At 40.5% G+C, this 24,455-nt stretch overlaps 1 protein-coding gene across 9 annotated transcripts; it reads right to left on the bottom strand.

Moving 5' to 3' along the window:
• Positions 1-2,189: 2,189 nt before the first annotated feature.
• LOC109628706 (BBX high mobility group box domain containing) lies at positions 2,190-23,699 on the bottom strand. Of its 9 annotated transcripts, XR_002202671.2 has the most exons (17): positions 22,330-23,590; positions 20,919-20,996; positions 17,479-17,650; positions 17,113-17,370; positions 16,127-16,331; positions 15,976-16,043; positions 15,769-15,843; positions 14,896-14,976; positions 13,696-13,761; positions 12,480-13,335; positions 12,215-12,347; positions 11,131-11,282; positions 10,836-10,919; positions 10,157-10,351; positions 8,619-8,811; positions 6,847-6,987; positions 2,190-2,378 (listed from the first exon to the last, which is right to left on the bottom strand). XR_002202671.2 is itself a non-coding variant. In XM_020085994.2 (16 exons), the coding sequence occupies exons 3-16, from the start codon at positions 17,635-17,637 to the stop codon at positions 6,912-6,914; spliced, it is 2,601 nt and encodes an 866-aa protein (XP_019941553.2). In that variant the 5' UTR covers positions 17,638-17,650; positions 20,919-20,996; positions 23,551-23,699; the 3' UTR covers positions 2,190-6,911. The 9 variants fall into 9 exon arrangements, 8 of the variants coding, with proteins under 8 accessions (XP_019941553.2, XP_069366457.1, XP_019941551.2 ...); XM_020085994.2 differs by having other exon boundaries at positions 2,190-6,987; positions 23,551-23,699; XM_069510356.1 differs by having other exon boundaries at positions 2,190-6,987; positions 17,113-17,367; positions 23,551-23,698.
• Positions 23,700-24,455: the final 756 nt, after the last annotated feature.

The raw sequence follows: 24,455 nt of genomic DNA on the forward strand, positions 1-24,455 counted from the left end.
AGTTGATATTTGTGCCCATCGAGCTACATTCAACAATACATGTGAAACATGTGAAACGTGAAACATGTGAAACATGTGAAACATGAAAATATATTCATTTGTTAAATATCCGTGAATGAAATGTCTCATTTCCAAAAATCTTTAATTTAGTAATTTGTTGAGGTCCCTTAAAGATCCAGTGTGTAAGATTTGGGTGAAAGGAAACTAATGGCAGATTGTTTGCTCGTTTTATCTAAATTGTATGAATTGTAGTTTTCTTTACCCCAGAAAAGACCATTTATATTTAAAGACTTTATATGTACTTCGAGGGGACCCTCTCTACGGAGGCCGCCATGTTTTTTACATTAGTCCAGACTGGACAAACTAAACACCTTTCAAGTTTTTATGAAAAATGAAGCTACCACTAGTTATCTATCATGTTTGGTAGGGGAGGGTGAAGTCAGGGGTGTTCAGCTGCAACATGCAACTTCAACACTAGCTATCACAAAATTCTACACACTGAGTCTTTAAGGAAGCACTTCCAGTCTGTATGAGCTTCACACTCTTGGATTTGTTCACTTTGTCTCCTTCTTCCTGACAGATTAGCTCATGTGCCGTTAGCCTGGATGGGACCATGGACAATATAAGCTACATCTCCAGCTCTTCACATCCTCTGTGGGTTGATGTCTTTTTCCGGGTTACTCAGGAACTGTCAAGAGACTTGTCCTGAAGATACTGTTGCTTGTCTTCATTGCAGTGACATGCACAGACACTTTAAGGGGCTGGTGCTCCAACCTGATAAATGGGAAACACCCCCACACAATTAAGAATATCTTTGGAAGAACCTTATACTGTATATATGTACATTTCAGACATGTGAGCACACCAGGGAACCAGAAGAACTTTCATTGATGCGATGCTGACACTGACTTGACTCAATGATTCCTGGTAAATCCCAGGAATTAGACTCAAGTCAGCTTTAGTTTTGCAAATAAAACATTTACAGAATACAAAATATCTCTTCTTGAACATATTTTCAGGGCTCATCATCCCATACTTCACTGTGGCTTTTATTTGATCAAACATCTTCCAGCACTCTTTGAATTATATTTTGAGGTTAGAACCCAACAGAAAGGCACTTACTTTAACATCATGTAAAAGATAAAATTATCTTTATAACTAATATACTGTTCATCATTGATTTAAATGTTTCTTAGATAGTGATAAGTCTATTTTAACTTCAAAGAATACATTTGAGATAACAGGCCTATAAGGAATCATGTAGGAAATGGTCACTTGACATTTCTATTATAATGCTTCTTCCGTAGGTCCGTCTCCTCTGAACTGCTTCCCTCAGATCTTTTAGTGTGTGTGCTGTAAGTTCACTCACATACAGCACACACACACTTGTCACACACACACAGTGGATATCTTAATTTGGGTCCAATGAATTTAATTCACCACAGGTGACTCCAGTCTAGTTGTAGACATATCTCAAGGAAAATTAAACAGAAAGCACTTGACCGCAGTTTGGAGTCAGTTAAATTAATCTTTAAATAAGACATTTTGTTTTTTAATAAATGTGTAAACATTTCTAAAACCACAATTTCACTGTCATTATGGATTATTGAGGAGACTGATGGGAACTGTAGTGTTCTTGTAAAAAGCACTCTGTATTATGCATTCTTCTGGACAGAGACTTCAGATGTTGAATCTAGAATCTGCTGTAGCCACTGTCCCACTTAGAGGCTCTCGGCCCCAAATGCTCTTCTTACCACCGGGGCCACTTTAGACCTTACCTTCCACATCTGTGCCAGTCGCTTCTGCTCCTGGTACCTCTTGGTCTTCACCTTCCTTCTGATGTGACAGCAGCATCTTTGCACAACCTGCACCCTGGGTCCTGTCTGGTGTGGTAGACCTCAACCTACATGGATATGGTGCTTAGTGCTGCCATGATCAGAGACTCTGTGCAAACCTTTCTTCTTCATGAAAGCCCGTTCTTCCATCTGTGGATCAAACAGCCCATGGAGGGGCATGTATAAATGTTTCTGGACCTTTGTTATACCACGAGGGCTCAAAACAACACCTCACTATATTATAACCATGTGAGGGAATCCTGAACTGCAGGTGGATGATGGTGTTCAGTGAGTGCAACAATGTGCTTAGAAAATCAGTATCAATCAATAAACAACACAATATTTTCACACAGGTGGAATAGACGTTATTTTAATAGGTGTTCAAGAAGTTATAATTGCGTCAGCAGAAAGTGTAAAAGGAATAATAGTTGCATCAGCAAACAGTGTTATGACATAGGAGTTGTGGGTGGGGTAAGGATGGTGGGAGGTTGAGGGATCCCTCACTAAGCAGGGGTTCCAGTAAGGCTGCATTGAACAAGTGAGCTGTAACAATCAAAAAACATATCTGTCATGATGCTTATCAATAAGATAAATTAGATTAAGCAAATGTTGTAAAAACTACGTGGAGGAAATAGAATCAGAACATCTGGCATAATCTCATCACAAAAAACAAAACAAAGCCATGATCTACATTCCAGTAAAGGGCAGATATTCTTATACACGTTCATGTATAAATGGGTGCATATTCAGTTGTATATTCCATTGATCCTTTATTCCACTAAACCTATAAAAAGGAACAGTAATAAATAAGTTGAAACTCAAGCATTCAGTTGTTCTGTCCGATTGCAGGAGCATCCCTGTTTCATAAACTGTCCTGAACAGACTTTCACTTTTACTGCAAAGAAAAAAAATAGTAGCAAACCAGGGAAAGCTATTGTCCCGCCACTCAAACAGCAAGAATCTCTCAGAATCTCTCATTAATGCTCACATGGTACAGTAAGTCCTTCGGACTTAAAATCTTCACACATTTCCACTGAGTCTGCAGCACAGCACCTATCCTGTCATGAGATCGGTTGTAACTATGCACCTAAGGAACAGTATACCATCATAGCATACGTACAGTACAATCAAGACTGAATTAGAAAAATACAGGTACAAAATGATTACATTCAAGAAGACAGTACTAGCACAAAGAGTATTATAATCATTTAGGTAACTAATATAGGAATTTCAACTTTATAGAAGCATTTTCTAGATAGAAAAAGTGAGGGGGTGGAGAAATGACAGTATTATGGCTGTTTTGTAGATGTGTGGATTTGTTATTGACTGATTTCTCGCATATGTAATGTTAAAATGCATAATTTCTAGAGAGTGGGTAAAAATTTATATATATTTTTTTCAAAGATCATGATCATTTTGGTTTGGGTCATAAGGTGCAAATACTGTATACTAAAAGAGGCATTGAGTGGTGCTCTTTTGTTGCACATCATTCCGACTCTGGGTTCAAACACCAAGGAAAGCCCATTAGATACATAGGATGAATTGTGCTGACACTGTTACCTGAAGATTTACACACCTAGAAAATGCAGTGCAACTGGTACGCTAGCTTTGTTTCCTTCTTTTCTTTTTTGACAATATTTCCATTTGAATATAAGTGTTCCTTTCTTTGGCAAATGTCAATAAACTCAAAAGCAAATATATCTCTATTTTGGGGGAAGACAATTTTGTCTTGCAAAGACCTACACTGATGTCCACCAGTGGAATAACTATACAGTTTACTGCTTGGATGTTAACATCCTGATGTAACTTTCTCACATATCTGAACAAGGTCAAAACCTAGTAGATGGCTGGACCGCGCATTGAGGACATAGGAACCGCTGTAAACAACTACTTTCAGTAGGAAGTAGCAAAATCCTGCTTGAAAAGTCACTAAATGTCATATGATGTAAAATACTATCTCATATTCATGATGTCATGGTGTCATATTTGCACTCTGTTTAGTGTCAGCTGGTTTCAGCCCTTTTTGCCACTCTCCTAGCCTCTGTGCTCACATATACAGTATTTTTTTAGTTCACAATAAAGCTGTTGTCTTTTTCTGTTTCTGTGTCAAACAATGGAACATTTATGAAACAGTGACAGAAGCATGGCCTATTAAAACAACATATTACCCAGCAGACACTGCTATGCTAAAATCAGGATTTTATAACTTGGACGACGTTCGACAAAATCACCAGACATAAGAGTTAAAGACTCAAGAATGGCAGAGTGAAATGATTAATCAGAGAACGTTAGAAGCTAATTCGCTAATATGTAACTGCAGTCATAGAGGTTAGCCTACAAAGGAAAAGCCAGACTTTGTGCTTGCTGACCAATACTGGAGACTGTCTTTTACAGAAAGTAGCTAAGATTTTTTGCAGACGATAAAGACGCTAAGTTGGCAACACTGCCCATAAGTACACCTCTTACGATGCAATAGAAACTGGTCACACCAATTCCTTTCAGGAGAGCAAGAAAACCCAATGGGGAAAGTTGGAACACTAACAGTATACAATAGTATAATGCAATCACTCAGTCAGTCACAGACTCTTGCGTATAAGTTTATAGCAGCCTGCCGTGCTGTTGCGGTCCAGCCAAAATATATATATGAGCTATTCTGTTTAATATTTGATTCTCATAAAGCATACTGTGGTCTCCTTTAACTTAACTGGGAAACATTTGCACATAGTTTATTCGATTTTAAGGATAAATCTCGAGCAATAAATTTTTTTTGCATCTACTACAAAACTTGCACACAAGGGCCGACATTAGCAAAACACTATTAACATGTAGCAATGCCTTGATTTAGGAAAAACACTTTTTTCAAGATCCACAAGTTCTCTAAGACCCATTACTTTCTTTTTTGTTGGTCCTGACATTAAGTGTCTAAGAAATGGTGATGCAGTGAAACACACTCCTCCAGAGGTGAAAAGAAGAGCTTATTGTCAAGAGACACTGCATTTTATGTTAGTGCCCATTTGCTTAGCAGGTAAGCACAGATACATTAGTTGTCTATGAGCTTGATCTTGAACAGTCTTAATCCAGTAAACTTGACCTCAAGAAAAACCAAGTTCATTAAGAGGACCTAGTAAAAAGAGCATCATAAATGCACATAAAAACAATCAAACAGAAAAGACAAAGCTATAAACGTTATAAATGTGACTGAATCGAAAATGTGAGCACTAAAGTATTGGTCTACACAGAGGAACTACGAGCTGCTTGCTAAGGAGGTGAGGGGTATTGCTGGGGAGTCTGTAGCTCTCAGGTAGCCTCCACAAGCCTGTGGCAGCTCTTCCAGGTTTCCACCGACCCTTGGGAAGACAACACACCTGCAGCATGTATTACTACTGCTTATCAAGCAAACTAGTGTACAGCCAGGACAGCGGCATGGAACTGGAATGATCCTGACCAACGTAACACAATAAATCCAAAACAGAAAGAGCACAGATAAATACAAATTAAAACATGGATTACATGGGACCTCTGAGTAGACCATTACTTGGCAATAAAATCTCAAAAGGCCAAAAGGAAACAAATTGGGAGGTTATTATCAAATTATTATCAAATGCCTTGTCTCCATTAGCTCTAAAAGGGACTATAGCACAGCTCAGTCTGATTTCCACAAGAAATAATAAACAGAAAATATTATTTCTGCAATGTGTTTTTTCCAAATTGCTCATTTTATGAGACAAACAGAAAAAAAAACCCATTCACAGATTTAAGCCATATACATTGGCAAACCCCTGATCTTTTACATGGGAGTTTATGGCTGGCTTTAGCCAGGACACTCAAGACACTATTGAGACAGGCCTTAAAGTAAGAACACCATCTGGTGGAGACAAGGCATTTTATTACCCTTCCAAGAGAGACTCAAACTTCAGCTACAAATTAGTGCAGTGTTTATGTAATTGAAAAACAAACAAACAAACAAATACCTCTCATGAAATAAGTCGCACACAAGGAACTGACCATTCTAATTGCTACGCAAACTGCAATAAGATCAAGTATTGACAAAAACTGCATTTTCACTATTCAAAAATGTTTAACTGACTTGGGGACTATGATGGTATTGAGCAAGAAGCTGGTTGAGGGCTTTGTGGTGGTAAAGAGGGTCTAGGTGGGAGGGTTAAGGCTATATCTGAATCACTTCCACACCATCTCCCCATAACAAGAAGCAGTTTCAAAGCAATCTTACTGTTTCATGAGCTAGACAGGGACACATTGAACACTACTCCAAATGCAAAGGTATGCACAGTTGTATTCTTAAACATTCAGTCTAAAATGATTATTTCTAGCTACCACATACTGTTTTACAGTAGGATCATCTTGACATACATATCAAATGCTCAACCATGAATTAGCTGTAGTTTGGGTACACCACATCAGTGCACCAAAGGGAAACACTAAGCAAGTAGTTGTTAAGGATGCCTATCCATCATGATTATTTACCCTGGTTAAATTCGTTTTGGGTTGAAGCTGGAGGACATGTAAGGGGTAAGAGCTATTCAGATAGGGAGGTATTCTACCAGAGGTGTAGGGAGCTCTTCAGTAGGCGTGTGTGTGAGGTAAAAAGGTGACAGCAAGCTGTGTTTGTCTATAAAAACCAATGCATTATTGGGTCTTTTCTTACCTAAATTTCTGTTTTTTAAATGGTAAGACTTGACCTTAAAAATGGCCTCTAGTTGACAAAACAGTGTACAATAAAGTCATGACAACCATCCCTATAGGGGAACCCATGCACTAAGAGATAGCTTGGTTCTTCCACAGGCCCTAACAGAGCATCTAAGGGGGGTGAAGAAAGGCATCCTGCCTCAAACCAAAGGAAGGCTTCAGGGAAACACTGAGATAGCGAGGAGCAAGGAGGAGGAGAGGGTGTCTTTCCCCTCCGTGAACCCAAGCTCAAGCAAATTCACCATAAGGAGGAAGGAGTCCTTCCAAAGCTTCCTGTTCAAGTCTCCCTTCAGCGTAGGCTTACCACTGAGGAAATAAAGCTCCACTGCCAATGTCCAGGTTGTGGCTTCTCATAACAGCAGCAGAGTTTCACTGATCAGCACAGGAGATGAGGACTGGAGTCTGGGCAACTTTCTTCTGACTCTCAGCCAAGCCTCTCTGGCCTCTGAAACAGGACATTGGACAATGTGTTTTAAAATCTAGAATATACAGTGACACTTTGACTTTGCTTTAATCTACTGGGTCTGCTGTCTTTTCTCTCAGAGCTGAAGAGCAGTGTAAAGTTCAGAAAGGTTCATGAAGGCAACTGTAAAACATGGGCTTCAGCATGGACATTTGCATATGTATTATCCTACACCTCTGACTGCTGCACCCGGCTGCTCCACCTCTCGCCTGAATAATGCAGTGGATTTGATGCTGTTGTGAACGTGTCTGTGCTGAGAACCTCCCACTGTGTTGTGCTAGCATGAAAGGCAGACTGCGGGTAAAGTCCTGAGAATTGTCTACGGCGTCTACCTGCAGTCATGTCTGAAAATGGCTAGAGACTTTTGGAAATTATGACACAGTCGCCCACAATTGCTTCTTGATTGGGTCTCATTAGTCACAGCTCAACAACCAGCACTAAATGCAAAGCTGTAACACTTACTGGCAGTAACAGTTCCACCTGGTCAGTCCAAGAAAAGAAATGCCTGCTTTCACCATTTTATTACCATTTTTCACCATTGTTGTTACTTGTCTGTAGTATTTACTGCAACTGAGCAACCAACTCCAGAGCAGACACTTTGCTTCCTGTTTGCACTGACACGCACATGACTAGTTTATATTGAAAAATGTGAAATGCCTTGTTTGCATTTCTGATGTTTTCTGGTTAATGTGTCGCTATGTAACCTGTAACATGTCTGCCTACCAGCCAGTTTGGCTCGAGTTAGTAGGCAGAACTGACCCAATAATTAGCATGGCTACAGCAGTGTTTATAGCTAAACAGGAAGCATTTAAGTAAGGGCCGTGAGATTTCTGACATGTAGTTGACCAATCAAAAAAAAAGCCCAGACCTGATACTCTGGTCCAACACCCTGCGTGTTGTCTACTTCATAGAATTAATAGCATCCTGGGAGGATGCTGTTGATAAAGTGAATGAGAGGAGAAGGCTGCGTCATGCAGACATGGCATTTGAGGCAGAGCAACGTGGCTGGAAGGCAATAGTTTGCCCTGTGGAGGTTGGCTGCAGGGGTTTTATTGCAACATCCACCATCAGGTTGCTCAAAAATCTGGAGATCCATGGACAAGCCCTGCGCCAGATCATAATGGAAACATCACAGACTGCAGAACAACCCTGTTCACCAGTCTGTGATGGGCTCCGAATCAGGAATAAAGAGCCTAACTGGGCCCCAAGATGCTAGAGACATGCACCCAGGTCTGATCAACCTGTGGTGGGCCTGCCCTAGAAGACAGTTTCTTGCGATCAAACGTACAAGGGACATTCACCATCTTATCCTATTTTTTTTTTTTTTAAACTGACCAGTATAAACTGAGCTTTTTGGAATACAGACAGGGACTTATAAGGGTGAAAAGATTTGTATGTTTCTTCTTCACATAAACTGTCTACATAAAATACACTGGTCTGTTCCTTGGAGACTAGATATGCAGTAAAAGTTTGAAAACCTTTGCAAACTATAAGTCATTCATAATAAGTCAATTGTCAGGCACGTAAAGGACATTTCATGGAAATCACATTGACTGTAGCATATGTTACAATTTATACATCATTATTGTGTCTAACTTGTGCTGTGTCTCCACCTGTGAACGTTTTCCATGGCTGCTACCTCAGCGAGGGCTGCCAAGCTGAAGAAAGCAGGTAGCTCTTGTGGTACGGTGCTCCTCTCCGTCTCCTCTTCTCTGGGATTACTGTAGCACCCTTTGTCATTGCATAAATTCTGTTGGTGTAATGGCTTCATATCCTGTTCCTGGTTCAGGTCCCTAGTTTTGTCCTCTGTAGCAAAAAAAGAGGGAAAAAAAATAATGTTTTTAAATGGAGAAAATGGGGCTTTCCCCAAGTCAGAGTACTCAATCAGCACTTGTAACCGATACAACTGACTTGTTTTTTTTTTTTTTATTTACAGTGGATTTTTGGTCAAGTGCCTTTGGATCATTGGTTCCTGCTTTTTGTCATCTATTACTTTCTTTTGTATTACTAAAGTCTTTACTTCATTATACCTGATATACAAATATGAAAATATATCATTCACCTTCCAGCACACGCAGTATTAGTTCAGCTGAGCTGCAGAGCAGCTGCCCCACACTGTACTCCCATACATAACTCTCTTACTCTAAAAACTTGTTTAAACACAGTCAGAGAAAAGTAAGAGTTAGTTTCCTGGTCAGAGCTCAGTAATGAAGTCTTAACATCGGGGAGTGTGTGTCCTGCCTGGCTGCGGACAGCGATGTCAGCCTCGCAACAGCAGTGAGTCGCACTGCCCATCACTAGTTTTGCGGTTTGTCATTTTAAAACAGGACACTTGTGTGTTACAGCTTGTAACACTGCTGCCCCGTCCTTGCTCTGTATACCATGATGCAGCTTAAAAAATAGTGCTGTGACTCATAAAATGGGACTGATATATCATTGAATCATATTATTTTTTAGGGGACACACTAGTGTCAACCATCCTAAGAAAAGTACAAGTACTTCACAGTAGTAAACAGGAAGGTGATGTGGCCCTGCCTTTTTGTCCCAGTGATAAGCTGGGCAGCGACATTTTGTATCAGCTGGAGACAGTGGAGGGAGCTCTGGCTGATACCAGAGTGAAGTTCATTGCAAAAATCAAGGCGAGGAAGATATACAGTCTGCTTGGTATTATTTGTGAAAGATGGAATAGTGAGACCACACAGGATGACCTCAGACTTGTAATCATTCCATTTAAGGAAAACTTGGAACGTCCAGGATTTAATATCAGATAGGCAGGTTTACAGATTGTTAGACTGCTCAGAGTCAGATCTGTAGGTTATAATGGCATATGTAAATGAGAGTCATCTGCATAAAAATGATAAAATACATCATGACTTTGAATGACCTGGCCAAGATGCAGCATAGTGCATAAAAGGGGACCAAGGACAGAGCCTTGAGGGACACCACATCTCAGCTGAGCTGATAAGGAAGTAGAGTTACCTAGGGTGACTGAGAAAGTTCTGTTGGAGAGGTAGGGACATAGTTGACGTAAAGCAGTGCCATTAATTCTTACCCAAGTCTCTAGGTGGTGTTAAAGAATGCAATGTAAAAGAAAGATCTAATTCCACGCTGACTGGTCTATAGATAAATCAATGAAACGTTTATCACTCACCCTCAACTGGAGACACACTGCCATCAGCTGTGCGGACCAAGTGTGTGATCTTGGTCTTCCTTGCTTTCCTCTTCTGGCTACCAACTAGCATCTCCATACTAGTGGTGCCCTGCAAATCTGGGCACATTGTGGCAACGGGGGCACATGATTTGGCTTTTGAAGCTGAATCCGGCATGGTGGAATCACTCTGTAGCACTGCAGTGGAAAAAAGGTCATACAAATACATTTCATTTGAACATTGCACATATGCAATCATGAAAATCAATGGCACAATTTTAGAACCTTCTTAACAGGGACTTGAGTTACTAAGGTCTTCAATCACAAATAAAGGTTATAGATAGCATATAGGCATCAGCAGCTAAATATATATACATTTTCTTTATAGTATAAACAGTACAAATTGAACAATGTAGGTCTAATAAATAAATACAGATAGATGTTGTTTAACTCTCAGTGCATTTTAGGTAGCTCAGCCATGTTCCACAAAATAATGTCCGTAAGACTCTATTTCAAATTGCTCTTAATCTAGACTCTTAAAACACTTTTAAACAATTAACTAGATATTTTAACTGTAACATTGTGTTGGTCTTGGTCACATTAGTAATGGGTAACTGACACATGAATCTGTGAAAATGTCATCCCTGCTATATAATGCACAAACATCGACATTCTAGTTCACCTTTGTCCACTGGTTTCTCCTTTTTTTGTTTGTGCTTCCTAACAATCTTGTGGAATGAAGTCTTTTTCTGAGATGGAGATGGCCCTGATGTAGCAAAAACAAAGAAAAAAAGAGCATGGAAATGCTGTGTTATGAAGTCCAAATGTTGTCTTGACAGAAAGAGTTGGTCCTGTTCACCTAAGGTGTGGAAAATATGATTCTATAAAGAGGTGCAGAGTGGGCCATGGATGAAATGAGATATTAAAGAACAGCCATTGTGTTTACTTACAGGAGAAATCTTTGACTCTGTTCTTACCTTTTCCGACTTTCAAGGCTTCCTCTTGGACAGTGGAGCTGTCGCTCTTCTTCTTCTTTATGACAGTAGTGCCCTTCTTATCAAATGTCAGGGGGCTATACTGTGGTAGGCTGTTAAATTTCTTTTCAAACTCCTCCTCCAGCTTCCCTAGGCTGACAAGTGAAGATCAGAGTTAATCGTTAAGCATATAATAAATAGACTAATCAAACCTGAATAACAAAACAGAAGTGAATGCAAACTTAGGATTTACATTTACCGACAGAGATCAGTAAAGTTTAAAGCGGAAGTCTGAGGTCCCACTCAAGACAACAGTGATGGGACCAGTAATTTGTTATTTTGCTGCCATCAGGTTAAATATTTTTTTTTATACCAAAACCTGAGCTGATTAAACTCAATAAAAGGAGACAGATCTATGAGTAAAATGTCAGTGATGCAACTTTAAGTAACTACACAAAAAAACGGATGCTTATCAGGGTGTGAGTATAACTGAATGCATACAAAGATGTAGAAAGATTACTTTTTAACCTGGGTGTTCTGATAAAGTAAAATTGTTGTGCAGTATACACTGTAGATATTTCAGATATTGCATAATATATTTAATCAAATGTAATATCCATAGACGTGTATCATATCATACAATGCTGGACTAAGGAAAGAACAGATCGGAATCACAAACTTTTCAAGTTATAACGTATATTTTCAGCCAGCAATCATCCTCCTGATAACAATTCTGCCATCCCCTCTCAGTCATCCACCATCCGCTATATGAGAGAAGGCTGATAATGTAGATACAGATCCTGATAACAATTAATAAATCTCTGACTGCTTATTTCTAAAACATAAAACATTGAGGCAATGAATGTTTGGTTTTCTGTCTTAACGTGAAAAGTTGTATGTTTCAATAAAAAGTAATCAACATGATAAGTTTTAAGTTATAACATGATTCTGATCCATTACTCTTCTTCTGCCGTGGCAGCAATACAAATATTATCATATACACTCTCATTATATATCATTGTGTCATTACTCTGCAAAGCGCTACACAGAATCTTTCAAAGTACTGTAGTTCTATGAGGAGACTCACCCCTGTGAAGATTCATCTTTGGGCTTGGACTTTTTCAGCTTCTTGGAATTATTAGGTACCACCTGGGGAACAGCCCAGCTGTCATCGCACCAGTTTACATCATGATCAGAAGCACGGAAAGCTCCTCTTTTACCTACATAAACACAAACACATAAAACAAGTCAAACAAACAGGAAAAAAATACCCAGATGTCATACACAAACTGGATTATGCCTCCTTCATTTATGAATTCATTTTTATTATAGTTATTATTAAAAATGGGTACCTCGGTCAATGTTGGCTCTTAGTGAAGTAAGCATTCCCTCAGAAACCAGAGTTTTATACAAGGCTCCTTTACAGCTCCGTTCCGACTTCCTTGAGCCGCGGTTCTCCATGTTGGACTCAAAGGTCACTTCACTCTGCCTCTCCATCCCCTTGTCCTCCTCTTTGAGCTTAGCAGGTGAAGAATTGCAGGGGGAGTGATGGAGTTCTGTCATGCTGTCCTGAAGGTCTGTGTTTGCAATATTTGCTTCCTCTGTTTCTGTCTTGGGGCTAATGTGATTCATCTCTTCCTGTATCTCCATTTCAGAGGAACTGTACTGTGCACACTGTGCACTGTCTGTATCCATCTCCTCCTCCTTTTCTGTCGTAGAGGTCTTGGCTTTGGGCTTGCTCTTTTTTTTGGGAAAACCAGAGTTACCACCGCCAGGACCGCTCTGGATCTTCTTCTTGGGCTTCTCCTCTGCGTCCTTCCACACCCCTTTGGCCACGGCTTCAATCGTACTGAAAACACTATCCGCGTCTGATTCTGCAGGGTTCGACTTTTTGAAGATCTTCTTTGCTGTGCAGGGAATCTCATTGTTATCATGTGAGTTGGTTGCCTCTTTTTTCTTGCTCTTCTTTTTGACACATGAATTTTGGCTGCTGGGTTGTTGGGGAATGGCATCAGTGGAGGTAGACATGACAGAAGATGAAGGTAAGAGGGCTGATGTGTGAGAGGAGGGAGGACAGTCATTCGTGTCTGCTTTCTCTTCCTTGATCTCTGGTTTGACTCTAGTTTGCTGGATAGAGGCTGCAGAGGAGCTGTCCTCTGGCTGAGACACAACTGTGTCCATCTTTCCAGCTTCCGACGCTAAGCACATCTACCAAAACACAAACACACATTCAGAGTCAATTGGTCGAATTGACTGTACTCTTTGATACTAACTCTCTATCTCTACATGTAACATATATAGTTTGCTGTAAAACTAATTACACATATATATAAATTGCACTGAATAACATTTAAACAATGTTTAAGTGTCATATGTAAAAGTTCTTCTAAATTATACGGGCTTAAGTCCATAGTAACAGCCATCCTTCTTTCCCGCAGGAAACACTGCTAGAAAAATGTTTGAGTTAGAAGTTTTTTTGAACAGTGAATAGTGGAAAGGTTGGAGTCCCAAAACACAATTGTAGCTTTAACATGCACTGTGTCTGTGTGCAACTGTCAAATGTCTTACCTCAGCAAGCTGGAAGAGAGCTGACTGTTTGCATGGTTTTCCTTCAGGTGCCGCAGACAGAGATGACTGTGAACATACAGTAATATATTGACTTTCTGAAATAAATGTTATCCTCATTTTTACTGTAGAAAAGATTACAGGTAGGGCCTGTGCCATGTAACACATTAATCTTAGTTTCCCTCTTTAGTTTCTCTGGCTTCAGTGAATCTAATATCATTGACCCTAGATAACAGGTGTTGTGAGGCTGCCAACTGGAACTGTTTATTACTCAGTGTTTACCAATTGAGCTATGAGTGAGCTCATTTGACAGCCACAACGATTTTGGTGGCATAATTGGTTTATTTCTGTGCTGGGACAAAAGAGATGCAACCGCACCCAGGTCTGTGCATGCAGAGCTTTGCATGCACACTTTGCAGCTTTGAACTTGGCAGTGACTTCGACGAAGACATGGCATCATTATAGTTACACAGATGTGAACAATGCTGCAGTTTAAGAACGTGTCATGAATCCGACGTAGAGTTTTCTTAGAAAATCTCTTGAGAACAGATTTAAGAAAGATCTTAGTTATTTGTGAATTAGGCCCATTATGACCGTCACTCAACGTGTTTACACTGTGCATAGGTTGTCAAGTGTTTACATGACATGATAGGACCTGAGGATCAAAGCAGATAAGACGAGTCACAGAAAGAGAAACATTTCAAAACTTAAAAGGCAGAAAAATAATCCAGGGATCATTCAGAGGTGACAGAGACATTATCTAGTAACAGCAATCTACTGATTACATCGCAGTTTATGTCAAGGAGAGAGGAAAGGTAAGACATGATTTATGTTCATGGCAGTTTTTGTTCATGACTGCAGGTTCAGTGAGTTTTGGCTGCAGAAATATACCACTGGGACTTCACCTCTGGGAAATTTTGGCTTTAATGTGATAGCTTGTATTGTTAGCATGAAGTACCATGACCGTACATGAAAATGCTTGTTGTCGGCACTGGGCACTTAGCTGAGCTTAGCCAACATGCTGTGCAGCACGACCCCCTTATCTGCATCTCCCACATCTGCATCTCTAAGTTCTCTAAGCATATAAACAATATTGTCATGACCAAAATTAACTAGAAATGTTGCCCAAGCACAGTCAACTGCAGATATGTAGTGAGGTCATTTATGTTAAATGAGACATCTGTCATGAACTGAAGGTCGTACCTCTGCTGGTGGGGAAAAGGCAGTCTTAACCCTGCTTTCAGTAACATCAAGCCCTCTTTTCGGTACTGTTCCAGACAACATCTGTGAATTGAAACAAGGCAAGAAGAAACAAATCTGTGGACTTTGAATAACACTTCTGTGCTTTGTGGGTTCAGCCAGTCACAGTTCAAATCATCAATGATGTGATGTGATGGCGGATCATGGATTATGTTTGTGGTGGCAGGGGATAATGATTTCCACCTCGATGACATATACACACACATATACTACTATTATTGGCAATACCTCTATCATTACTCCTTCTTTTTTTTTTATATACATACTTTAACATTGATACAACTCTCCATTTATGTTAGACACAGGCTTTTCTTGTTCATGTTGTAAATATTATTTTGTTGATGTGCTCTTCTACACGCAATTCTCTCCTGGAAGAGCACCCCACATATGTGGATCTCTCTTAATAATATAATATAATATATTCTTATAATATGGTAATAATCATAATTAGATAATTAGATTATAAAATGTGTGTACAAATGTGTCTGAATTTGCAAACTAACAGTGAACAACGCAAATGAAAGTGGAGCTAAAATGATTTTTGCTTCAGACATATGGTGGAGGTGATCTATAAACATGATATGGAAACATGTACCAGTCATGCTTAAGTAAATATACTTATTGAAAACATTATGTTGTTTCTTATTGTTGATATACATACAAATGTTCCTCAAGATATTTTTTACTTGGCACACAGAGTTTAGTCAGACCCCATTAGTGACCCACTTTAGCAAGACAACATCAAGAATGTGGTGCAATCATAGGTGTAGCGTATTCAGAGTATAGGAGGAAGAGAAATATAGCCTCAGAACACACCTCTTCCTGTTCCCCTGCAAAGCAGTTCTCTTCACTGGCTGTGTGGGGTAAACTAGGTTTGGTGCTGGGAGGGATCTAAGGAGGTCAAGAATACTGGGATTAAGTACATTTTAAAGACATAAATGTTTTCTGTGCTAAAGATAAAATTAACACATATTGGTACATTAGATGGATGCAACCCACGGGTGGTTTGCTACAGTGACATACCTCCCTGTTCGTGAGGGCATGTTCCCCAGCTAATAGCAGCATACTAAGGCCTCCCATCTTAGTAGGATCTGATGGTGAAATGAGTTAGTTACAAAAACAATCCTACATTTTCTAACGTTACATTGAACTTACAAACTGTAACTATACACACCTGCCATGGCAAAGTTTAACTGTGGCATGCTGTCAGTTTTGGGCACTTTTTTGGCAGTGGTGGAGTCCTTGGATGAGTTGGAAGAGAAGGACCAAACCTTTTTGCGAGGATTGCTGACTGGTGGACAGGAGGGACTCTTAACTGGCTTGCTGGTGGTGGGACACCACTTGTAGCCCGGGTTTGCTTTCATGAAGGCCTCCTTGTACTGAAAGAACATCCAGAATGGATTTAGTTTAAAAACAATATGTGCATTTCTCTGTTTTCCCTTTTCAATACTGATGACTAAAAAACATAGTTTAGCAAAAAAAAAAAAAAAAAGGGTTAGGGTCAAAAGTCAATTAATGCCCAATCCCACAGTCAACTAATGTCCAACAACCCTCAGAATATCTGTTTACCTGCCTGTTTGCACTTTTTTTTTTCTTTCAACTCACTTGTGGAAAATGTGCAATATTATGTCATGTTCAAATTACACATTATTTATCTCAGTCCGTTCACTGCTGCAGCGCCTCTATTCACTGTCTCTATGACAGCTCAGTCTACTGTTATTGGTCAGCTGGCCCAGTCCATACAATTTGAGTTGTCATTTGCATCCTCGAATGTTACACTGCACCCCTGGTTGTTTATAGTTTTTTAAGTATTGTATTCGACTTTTTTTATATTCAGCTCTTTCTACCTTAGTTTTTATTTTAATTTAAATATTGCACTGCTCAGCTGACCTGTTTCTTCTCGTGTAGTATTTCTGCTATGATGTAAGACTGAATTTGCACACATTTATTTATATTTATCTTAAATGACACTAGTGAGAAAAGTCCTGTTACATGGCAGTTACTTCAGTTAGTAGTAGTTTTGAATTACTTTTACTACGATGCACTGGCTCTTAAAAAAATAATGTTCACAAAAAACAGACTCTTGTTACTTTGGAGATACTAGGAGATAAAGTTACAATTAATGTTAGAAAAGGAGTAAGAGTCGGAGAGCAGCTTCACCTCCTTGGCCATGTCAGTGTATTTCTGCTTCTCTTTGGGCTCCAGCACAGCCCACCAATCAGCCAGGATCTTGGTGGCCCCGCGGTTGTCCAGGCGAGGGTGTTGTTGTCGCACCAGAGACCGGTGGCGTTTACAGAAGAGAAGGAATGCGTTCATTGGCCGCCGTGCTCGTTGTTCATTTGAGTCCTCCTCCACATCCTCTGTTGTGCTTCCACACTCCATTTGTGACCCCTGGTCCTGGCCACACAACACTGGCTGCTGATAACAAATCCATAAATCTTTAGACGCACTGCTGTACAGTTGTTTGGGACAAACTGACGGATGTTATTCAGTTCATGGACCTGTCAAGCCATTGATTGTACCCACCTTCTCCAGCTCCTCTTCATCTTCTTCCTCCTCCTCCTCTGAGAAATCCAGAGCCTTTTTGGAGAGAAGTGGGTGCCACTGAAGGCATTTGCGTTTGGGGCGCTTGCCAGTGACCTCTCCGATAACAGGTGGCTCCTTACCCCTTCCTCCACCCTTCATGGTACTACCGCACCTAAAAAGAACAATGGATGTGCCACCATGAGATCGTGTCTCTGCAAAACATGCACCCTATTGAGCATCTGGAGAAGAAGAAGAAAAGATGAGACACTTGCTGGCAAAATAATGGAAATGTGCAGGAGCTAATCAAGTAATTACCTACATATATATGCACATTTCATTAAGTGTCACTGTTATACCAACAACAATATAAAGTATATTACATCAATTTAAAAGGAAATAAAGTTTAACATTTAATGTGACATTAACATAAAACCAAGCAACCCTTTTACTATATGAACCCTCTAAAATATAGAAAACATTTCAAAATGTGAAAACAAAATGAACAAAAAAAGCTACTATGATGTGAAAGCAATAAATTACAGAAACCCATTCTAAATCCACTCAACTCTCTTAAAGGCCTTCTTTTCAAAAACATGAATATTAACAGTCTGAGACACAGATCTGTAACAAATTCTAAATGAGAATACTGAATGTACTTATAAGTCCTGCCACAATCATCTAAAATATTTTGCAATATGGGTTGAATTTGTTTAAGTCAGTTTACTGGCTTCAGCCGGACTAAAGGGGATTATGAAAACCAAAACGGGGAACTGATCCCTGTGTCACTGAAACAAACTAAGGATTTTAAAAAATGGGCTTGACTGAAAGTTGAAGATCTCTTTAAACCTCTGAATTACAGCTTCTGTGTTGATTTGCTTTAGTTTAATATTCAGCAAGGGAGCAAGAGAAAAAGCTAAATTATTATCCCCCACTGGCCATCATTTCATTTGCCTTTATTTAATATGCTAATGATCTGCCTCAACTCGCTTTACAGAGACCTCCTGTTGTGGGACCTTAGAAAAAAGAGCTGCAAAGGATGGTCGATCATAGCTGGTGTACTTGATGGTGATGCAGAGACTGAATTAGATACTGTGCAATACCAATAAGAACTGTAAGGTCTGAAAAGAAATCCCAATCTTTTCACAGAGGACGATGCCTTGTTTTACTACACACTGCTTTCTCATTGTGAAGCAGCCAAAACAACAACAATACACATAAGAAATCCCACCCTCTAATATCACAAACCACTGAGGAAATCTAATCTAAATCTAATCTCTGTGCTGTGACGGTGATGAGGTGTGATATCTTTTTTGATAAATCAATGTAATTAATAAAAATGAGCAGCAGTTTTTTTGTGCTGTTTCAGAACTTTTACAAAGCTCTGATAATAATGTCCAATAAAAAAAAATTGTAATATGCACACGATGAAGGGAACTCAGTCTTGCTTTTCTGCAAGTTAGTGCTCCCACAATTAAAACAAATATACTGTAGATTATGTTATTATTTATTCTCATTTATAAAACCATACTAGATTGCACATTTTAAAATATTTGTCACTCGATCTGTTTACTGTACATAAAAGACTGAAAAAGAGCAGCAATTAATAGTCAATTAATTAAAATGCTGATCAACATAAAATTAACTGTCAACAATTTTGATGTCTATCAATAGCTTAAGTAATTTTTCAAGTAAAAATACCAAACATTGGCTTGATCCAGTTTCTTAAATGTGATTTAATGCTTTTCCTTTCCATGTCATTTTTCATAGTAGACCAGATATCTGAGTTTTGGGCTGTTGAATGAATAAATAGTAACATTATAATATAAATTGAAATAAATTAGAACAGACATAACAGGCATATTTCTCTACTTTCTGACATTTTATGGATCAATTGATTAATTGATGAGGAAAATAACCATTAGGCTATGTTATATTTGTATTAATAAAAATGAATGGTTAGTTTCAGCCCTAGATTGCATGTAGGTCTGTATGAAAGACATTCAGCAGTCAGACTCATGAAGCTAGAGCAATTTAAAACTGCAGATTTTTCACATAGGATGTCAGTTTACATTGATTCATTCATAAAATTGATCAGTTATGATATAATCACCTGATATACACATGTTCCAACTATTCAGGGTAATGATAGTGTCTATAATCACTTTCACAATCATATATTGTATTTTAAGTAGGTGGATTATCATTAAAGAGCAGTAAAAAGTGCAATTGAGTTTTGGATAAAGTAAATCATCACTGTAATTTTCATATCACACCATTGGGATTTTTCACTTTTGTGTGTCACCCACTGGACATTGCAATTGTTTGTATTTGTTTCTTTCTTTATTGGCTTGTGGGAACTTGAAGGGTTACTATTTTGATCGTACATTTTTCACTGACAACTTGGGCCTGACACATAGCGTAGTGCAATAGCAAGTAGGGAGTGACACAGCCCACAAATTAGTTTTTACCTAGTTCTGTTGTGAGAAAAATAATTTGTTCCATTGTTTTGTTTTTTTAATTTAAAGCAAATTACAGAACCTCCATTTTAAACAAGAACCATTTAAAAAAAACAAACATCAAATGACCCAAAGAGAGGGGGAGGCTTCCAGCACACAATGATGTAATTGCTGTTGACCAATGAGCATGAACCTATTATGTGTTACTGGTCACTACAGGAGCTGCACACGATCATTGACGGACTCTGTGCTTTCTTAGAGCTGCCTCTGGCAAGTTTTCATTGCAAACAGATAACAGCAACAAAGTCACAACAGCAGAGGTCAGCTAGCAGCAAACCTGAGGAACTGCAGCAAGCAATCAATTCACTAATCATGAAGAGTGATTTATAGGTCAAATATTCCCCAATCCTGCAATAAAGGCATATTTCAGAGAAAATTGTTGAATAAAGAAAGGGAACTGAAGACCTCATGAATATTATGGAGGCACCAACGTTCATTGATTTTATGTATTGGGAAGTGTGTCTTTGCCCCTTATACTATTAATTGCCTTGTAACTGAATGAAGCTTGTTCCACTGTTGCACTCATTATATTGTGTGATATATATCATTTAGCATAACACTGTTAACATGTCAAATGGCACTTGATGTTTTCTTTGTTTGTGTCTCACTAACAAAACCACAAGAGGAATGTATGAAGCATTTATCACAGCCACGTTATCTCAGTTTTATCTGCAGTACACTGTCATGTTCTACATTCATACAGACCTGAGAACAGCTGAACAGTAATAAAAATGAACATAGACATGTGTTTATTTAGCTTTGTGGTTTTTCTGTCTCTCAACATGTTTGTATTTGTTCTGGGTTTCTATCAAACATGAAATGTCCCAGTCAATGAATGAGCGGCTGAATGACTGTTTGTTCCTCTGGACGTCATCCAGATGCCAGTGTATGTATGGAAGTCATGTGTAAACCAGGGATACTTACTGGAGATGAAACTATGGAAATGCTGTATGAGTGATGAAGATGGATCTGCCACTGCCTTTGTCATGCAATGACGATGACCTATAAAACACAAGACACGGCTCTCAGTCATGCGTTACAACCATCACATATCTGCCGCTATTCTACCACAGCTTGAGTCCGGCCGCAGGCACAAATGTGTGCTGAGCAACTTTAGCAGAGCGTTAGTGAGTGACAAGGCACAGGAGCTCACCGGCTGCACAGCACGGTGGGACATTTTGTCGGATGTGATCGCTGATCATTCAAATCGCGCAGTCGATCCGCCCTTGTGGCCACAACATGCAGGCCAGAGACCTGCGACCACTGCATGCATTTCCAACAACATCGCAGTGGCTGGACTGAGCGGGCACAGGACTGTGCGGGTCTGATACGCAGAGGCGGAGTGGTGTTGTCAGGTAAAACTGCTGATGCCCGACCGGACCGTGTGTGTGTGTGTGTGTGTGTCGGGAGGAAAGTCTTGAGCCGCTGTAGCGAGTTCCTCACGCACATTAACAGCAAAACATTTGTCAACAACACACAACAAAACCCCCGTCTGTCCCCCGAACGTGTTCTTACCCCTAAGCAGACATTTTCATCTCCGTGCACAACGCCGATGCGATCCCTGACAAGACAGACAAGCCGAATGAGAGTCCATCTTGCTTCGGTTTGGAGGAGAAACCCTAAGTACAGTACAGTGGTGGGGGGATATTTCACTCCTGTCAAACTCTCCGCCGACAATGTCTCCCACTCCGAGGACAAAACATCCACACTGATTAATTAAACTGGGGATTTTCTGTCCAGGCACACGCATCCGTGAGCAGTGTTTTGCCGAGCAGTCGCTCCATTTCCTCGCAGCGTTACTAGGAATAAAAGTAGCTAGTTAGCTTGCTAGCTCCGCAGCCTGCTAACTGGACGTGTCACGGTTTTAACCTGCGATGGTCGAACACACTGAGAGCTCGGGGAACAGCTGCCGACAGCACAGCGGAGGCAGGAGCCGGAGCAGCAGCTGCCGGACAAACATCGCAGGTTTTAAAGACTATTTGATGCGGAGAGCAGGAGCAGCAGCAGCAGCAGCAGCAGGAGGAGGAGGAGGAGGAGGAGGGGGTCACACCGCTTCACTGAGAAACATTTATTTTACACGGTGTTTTCAAACAGGAGAGAGGAGCTGTGGGAGCGGAGCGGCGACACCGAGGACCGGCTGCTGTCAAACACAGTTCTCCGTGAAATGTCGGGGAGAGACGGGAGAATGCGAGGCGAAGGCAGCAGGCGGACATCATGTCCACAGCAGCGATAATAATATTTCTCCGAGTGACTGAGTGAGAGCTGGAGGGGGGTTTTGTTTTCAATCGAAGCACAGGTTCTCAGTGATGAGCGTCGCCTCGGTGTCTGAACGTACCTCAGGAATCCCGCTCAGGTGCCGGAGGAGGCCTCTCATCATCGGTGCCGTCCACCTTTTAACTTATTGACACATCATAACAGTTCAGCACCGGAGACACAGCCGCGTCAAGTCCGACCGGGCACGGCAGCAGACGCCGGAAGCGCGGCGGTTCGTCACCAAAATAAAAGCGTTTTTTTCCTGACAGACACTGGATGCAGCGTAAGAAAGTTGATATCTCTCCGAGTTGAGGGTTCAGCTATGATCCAGTGTAGTTTGGCTGCGATGGTTATTGGTTATAATCCGGACTGAAAGCTGTACATTATCTCAGCAGCCGTCACTTTAAAAGTAGCGTGCAACATGTTTTTGTGTTACACACATAGATTGTATGATTACATACGGGACAAATAAACATAGGCTATTTCTAAGTGAACCTAGTGTAGTAATTTTTAAGTAAAGTTAAATTTTATAGCACCTTTCAACATCAAAACAATTCACAGGGCTTTAACAAAGCACATATAAAAGAAACACAAGAGATACAAGAGTCAATTAAAATATACGAATGTAATCTCCTGGAATAAAATATTAGGTACAGATCGTGTGCCAACCAAGTAACACTATATTAAAATGAAGGCCACGTTAGGCTTTCCACAATATGAAAGACTGGGAGAAGAGTTAGTTGCATGGAACAGTCACCACCCAGCTCCGGCTCAAGTGAACGCTTTTAACTTCACAGCGTGGACCGGAAATGGTGCGTGCTGCTGAGCGAGGCTTGACGGCGGTGCAGAAACGCAGCACTTCTCGAGATGATGAATGTTTCTGTCAGAGAAGGTGGCACACTGAGGGACCTCGGCCCGCAGGGATAACACAGCGCCGCGGTGCTGCTGGCAGAGACGCACACTTGTTCAGTCACGGAAAGTCACAGAAATCACTTTCGTTTTCCTCGAGGTGGAAGAAGGTTCTCCTCGCAGCTATATCCCTCCCCTCCCCCGGTCTGCAAAGTGCTCAGACCCACACTGGCCTGTGCTCGCGGACACCATCCCTGACTGAACTTCGTGTCCGCGCTCGGTCCGACTGACAAAGGTCAGTGAAAACCTCAGGAAGCCCCGATAAGCGGCGACTGCAGCTGCCTCCAATCTCCCTCCGCTGAGTGGCCTCTGTTAGGAGCTTCCTGGGTGTTTGTGCGCGTGATGACTGCTCGCAGTCGTCCCAGACGTGCGGCGGAGGTTCGGCAGATCTTACCTGTGGGCGGCCGCACAGTCACCGGGCAGCTTTGTGCTGAAGTCTCCGTTCCAACATCCAGCCGTGAATTTATCAACACTTGTGCAGCACACTGTACACACCGAACATACCCACCCCGTCATGTAAAGCCACGTGTGACTGGGTGCTCCTTCTGATGGACAGTTTGCTTTCACCAATGAGGAGCGACGTTATATTCTAGTGTTTTCAGATTAGTGTACCGTCCTCACATATGATGTGCAGGACACGTGTGGTGAAGTTAGGCCTGAACGATACAAAATAACAGCAGTATAAACTTAGTTTGTGTGTTTAGTAGAGGGCCGTTGGAGACACACTGGCCCTGGTAGTTCATGGTGTATTTGAATGTCCCAAAGAATGTCCAATCTCAGAGTACAGGTCCTTCCATTTTCTTTACAAGAGAAAAGTAAAGGGGGACTTGAATGGCTACCGTCCTTGAGAGTTGGATACGTTTACAATACGTCTCTCTGATTCTGACCCCATTGATTTATAATATTAGTTAATCACCTGAATATAATAAAGACTGTATGGCTGGAGTTGTATCATACATTAACGTTCACCTTGGCTTATTACAGCGTAACAATGTGCTGAAACAGAATCAAATCCCCAAAGAATGTAATTAAAACATGTTAAAGGTGAAACAAATCAGTGAAATTGATCATTTTTCATAGTGATGTGTTTTAAGAGGTGAGTTAAAATATACCAGTGATTCTGCAGCCTCAGATCCTCTCACTGATCAGAGCCCCTGTCTGCAAAAACCCAGTCACCTTTAGTCCTGTGTTGGGGTTTGGGAACAACCGGAAGAGCCCCACCTCAGGACCTGAGGCTATTCAATATAGGATCAGTAGCATCATATAATTCTATAAAAGACCAACTGTGCTGTTGTCTTG

Source organism: Paralichthys olivaceus, chromosome 15, assembly GCF_024713975.1.
Source record: "Paralichthys olivaceus isolate ysfri-2021 chromosome 15, ASM2471397v2, whole genome shotgun sequence".
Taxonomy (NCBI): domain Eukaryota; kingdom Metazoa; phylum Chordata; class Actinopteri; order Pleuronectiformes; family Paralichthyidae; genus Paralichthys; species Paralichthys olivaceus.

Coding starts and splice junctions, on each gene's coding strand:
- LOC109628706 (XM_020085994.2), bottom strand. CDS start 17,637: ATGAAGGGTGGAGGAAGGGGTAAGGAGCCACCTGTTATCGGAGAGGTC. Junction 10,352..10,835: donor GGAGAAACCAGTGGACAAAG/GTGAACTAGAAT, acceptor TTTCCACTGCAG/TGCTACAGAGTGATTCCACC. Junction 6,988..8,618: donor GCCATGGAAAACGTTCACAG/GTGGAGACACAG, acceptor GTCCTGTTTCAG/AGGCCAGAGAGGCTTGGCTG.